The sequence below is a fragment of the Trichinella spiralis genome (assembly GCF_000181795.1).
Source record: "Trichinella spiralis strain ISS 195 chromosome Unknown Scfld1, whole genome shotgun sequence".
NCBI lineage: Eukaryota > Metazoa > Nematoda > Enoplea > Trichinellida > Trichinellidae > Trichinella > Trichinella spiralis.
The window spans coordinates 2,384,599-2,388,355 of record NW_003526940.1 but is presented as its reverse complement, the minus strand read 5'-3'; the positions used below and the strand labels follow the sequence as shown (position 1 = coordinate 2,388,355).

Sequence of the window (3,757 nt, the reverse complement as noted above, 5' to 3'; positions counted from 1 at the left end):
TATTAATTGATCGTTACAGAAGAGGTATTTGTTGTTGTTGGTTGTTTATTTTTAGCAAATTTTGAAAATGCTATAAAAGTTCTTTCATGCATTCACGTAGGCTGATATTTGAAACATGAGATGAAAAGTATTTTTTGTTAAATACAACGATCCAATTTATGTAAAAATGGAAAAGTTGGACATCATGATTCGTTTAGCATCGCACGCAAATATTGCCCAAGTGTTGGCAGAATTGAAAGAGTATGTTCAAGATTTTTCCATTCAATTTATTTTTCCTTATGCAAATGTGCAATTTTTGTTTATTGTAGATACGCAACTGAAGTAGATGTAGACTTTGTACGCAAGTCGGTTCGTGCCATTGGACGTTGCGCAATTAAAGTGGAAACGTCGGCCGAGCGTTGTGTGCAGACTTTGCTTGATTTGATTCAAACTAAAGTCAACTATGTTGTTCAAGAAGCAGTTGTAGTTATAAAAGTTGGACATTTTTTTTCTACAATTATTTTTTAAATAACAAAAATTCTTCAATAATAATTTATTTATAATCTATTTATTCGTCTAGTGTCAATTTCATTTATGTCTTTCTGCAGGATATATTCAGAAAATATCCGAACAAATATGAAAGCATCATTTCGACATTGTGCGAAAATTTGGATACTCTCGACGAGCCGGAAGCGAAGTATTTGATTACAGTATTTTAAGCAGTTGTTTTGCTTTTTATTAATGGAGAGAAAATATTTTTGAAATGAAGGGCCTCGATGATATGGATAATTGGCGAATATGCGGAACGAATCGACAATGCGGACGAGCTGTTGGAATCGTTTTTGGAAGGTTTTGCCGATGAAAATACTCAAGTTCAATTGCAACTTTTAACGGCTATTGTGAAACTGTTCTTGAAACGACCAGCCGACACTCAGCAGCTTGTTCAACGTGTTCTCAGTCTTGCTACACAGGTAAATTATTTTCTAATTTTTCGTAAAAATATTTTAAATGAAATAAATGCTGTTTGCTTTGATTTCAGGATAGTGATAATCCAGACTTGCGTGATCGAGGTTACATTTATTGGAGATTGTTGTCAGCCGACCCTGTCACAGCAAAGGAGGTGGTCTTGTCTGAAAAGCCACTCATATCTGAAGAGACCGATTTATTAGAACCGACACTGCTTGATGAACTGATCTGTCACATAGGCTCGTTGGCTTCTGTTTATCACAAACCGCCAGCGGTGTTTCTGGACAGCAATCAAGTGTCTCGTAGAGCTACATCAGGGCAAGCTGTGTAAGCGCGTTTGCTTTTGCAATTTTTATTTCAACTTTTTAATCGACGCGCGTATGGTTTGTTCATTATTTGCGTTTAGCGATGGAATGGGAGCAAATGCTACCCCGAACATGCTTATCGACCAACTTGACGACAAGCCTCGTGTTATACCGGCGCAGGATTCGCTCGTCGCGGATCTACTTAATTTGGATCTGAGCGGCTCTGCGGAACCGCAATATCAATCCGGCTATGGGCAAGCACCAATGTCCAATGCACTGGACGATTTGCTTGGACTTGGTTCCGATGGTCTGGTGAGTTGTTTTCTTCATCATCTTGTTTCATTTGATTTTTTGTTCTTGATGTATGATGATTCATTTGATTATTCTTTAGCTTGGTTCGGTGAATAATTTCGCACCAACGGCTCCAACAGCAGCAGCTTCAAATTTAGCTCCGCCAGGGTTGGAAAGCAATTCTTCATCTGGTTTCCATGGTATATTAGGCGACATTTTTGGCCAACCTTTGACAAGCAGTTCTCACGTTGCGCCGAAACAAGTGAACCAACCCGAGTGTTGTTGTTGTTTTGTTGTTATTTTTTGAATTATTCATTGTTCAGGTATGGCTTATGGCAACAAGTGGTAAAGGTATGGAAATTAGTGGCACTTTTGCCAGGCGAAATCAAAAGATTTACATGGATTTGACATTTACCAATCGATCAATGCAACCGTTGAGGGGCTTTGCCATACAATTCAACAAAAATAGGTAAGCGTTCGTTTTTAATTACAGTTTATTTAAATATTCTTTTTTAAAAAAATTAGCTTTGGCTTGGCTCCAGCTGAACCACTGCAAGTACAGAGTCCTTTATTTCCGAATCAAAGTGTAAACACCAGTTTATTGTTAAACTGTAGTGGTCCAGTTCAAAAAATGGATCCATTGATGGTTCTGCAAGTATATATATATATTTTTTTAATATTTAATACGCATTTTAATGTACGCGTTACTAAAAAGAAAAATTTATTATTTTACAGATTGCCGTCAAGAATGATATAGATATTTTTTATTTTTCCTGTATCATACCAATTTATGTACTGTTTGCGGATGATGGCCAAATGGATAAAAGATTATTTTTGCAAGCTTGGAAAGATATACCTGCAGAAAATGAAGTACAGTACAATATAGAAAATGTTAAAGCACTTTCTCCAGGTAGGCGTGAAATGTTTTTTATTCGACTTTTGTAAAATGTCGATTTATTTTCAGATGGCATATGTACAAAATTGGAACAGAACAACGTCTACACAGTGGCCAGAAGAAATGTTGAAAGTCAAGAACTTTTGTACCATTCGATGAAATTAACCAACGGCATATGGGTGCTATCCGAATTGAAGTTACAACCGAATAATTCTTCAATGACCGTAAGTGAAGTTTGTTTTTTAAATGAAATAAATTGAATTAATTGTGCAGCTTTTTCTTTTTCATAAACTTTAGCTGTCGCTGAAATCACGGAACACCGTCGTGGTTGATAGCATCAATCAAGCATTTGTGACAATTTTGCAAGCTTAAATCAATTTTTTAATCATATTTATATATTTGTTTCTTTCTGTTATTAATTAACAAATATTAAAAGAAGTTGTCGTCGTGATTGAAGAAATTTTTCCCATACCTTTGAATCACTTCATCCTGTTCGGTGGTGTTTGTAATAGCAATATCAAATAATTCGCCTCACGTTTATTATATGTTTACTGTGCCGGTTTAATTACATGCTGTTTGTTTGAAAATATTCTTGAAATTCATTTTTGCCTAATAAAATTGATTTTTCTTTTTTTCATTTTAAAGTGAATTGAAGAAGTCATATTTTTTTTTGTTTCATATTGAAAAAAGATCAAATTCTTGAATTTTCTCCACGATGCATCATATAATACATCAGAATAAAAATTACACATCAAAATGCTGAAGATCTTTTTTATTGAAAAATTATCAGAAAAATTGCACAATAAATGCCAAAAGTTAGCTTATCGTTAAATGGAAAGGAAAAATTTTCACGTCTTTTTGTATTGCGTTTTTTCAACTTTAACTTCGTCATTTATCAGTTTGTAAATGTAAATTGTAACGACAGCCTGTTGAACGTCAAGTAAAACGAACGATGGCGTCACATTTCTACAAAACGTGCACTATTGTGATCTGATATGAATAAAAATTGCAAATAAAACTTACGGCTCTAACGGAGTAAATGCGCCAGTTATGGAACCAGGATTTATGTAATATATACCGTCGCGTTCGTAAGTTTCCAATTTGTGAGTATTGCCGGTGATCATGATATCAACGTTTAATTTTCTCCTGAGCATCTCAATCACTTGAAAATCACCCCAAGGAACCAGCTGATGACCATGGCAAAGGCCAATACGGAACTGTCCAACGGTTACAACTTTCGTCTCTTGATTATCAGAGTCCTGATCAATGAAAATTTTAACAATTGAAAAATATTACAGTGAACAACAAACAAGCTGTGTGC

At 35.1% G+C, this 3,757-nt stretch overlaps 2 protein-coding genes across 2 annotated transcripts; one reads left to right on the top strand and one right to left on the bottom strand.

The window, feature by feature from the left end:
• The first annotated feature begins 166 nt into the window (after positions 1-166).
• On the top strand, positions 167-2,808 carry Tsp_08913 (AP-2 complex subunit beta-1). Its single transcript, XM_003382008.1, has 10 exons — positions 167-240; positions 309-474; positions 588-676; positions 749-950; positions 1,019-1,272; positions 1,352-1,562; positions 1,642-1,803; positions 2,277-2,451; positions 2,506-2,660; positions 2,734-2,808. Exons 1-10 carry the CDS (start codon positions 167-169, stop codon positions 2,806-2,808), a joined length of 1,563 nt encoding a protein of 520 aa, XP_003382056.1.
• Positions 2,809-3,284: 476 nt separating this feature from the next.
• On the bottom strand, positions 3,285-3,695 carry Tsp_08912 (vacuolar protein sorting-associated protein 29; the record flags this gene model as incomplete). The annotated part of the gene is made up of 2 exons (XM_003382007.1): positions 3,285-3,402; positions 3,460-3,695. Coding segments are annotated over 2 exons (354 nt in total), but the record flags the coding sequence as incomplete, so codon positions are not given.
• Between the last annotated feature and the right edge of the window lie 62 nt (positions 3,696-3,757).

What these genes read in the sequence shown, in the direction of transcription:
- Tsp_08913 (XM_003382008.1), top strand. Translation starts at nt 167, where the DNA reads ATGGAAAAGTTGGACATCATGATTCGTTTAGCATCGCACGCAAATATT. An exon ending in GACTTGGTTCCGATGGTCTG is followed by an intron (nt 1,563 to 1,641) that starts GTGAGTTGTTTT and finishes ATTATTCTTTAG; the next exon opens with CTTGGTTCGGTGAATAATTT. An exon ending in CTCACGTTGCGCCGAAACAA is followed by an intron (nt 1,804 to 2,276) that starts GTGAACCAACCC and finishes ATTATTTTACAG; the next exon opens with ATTGCCGTCAAGAATGATAT.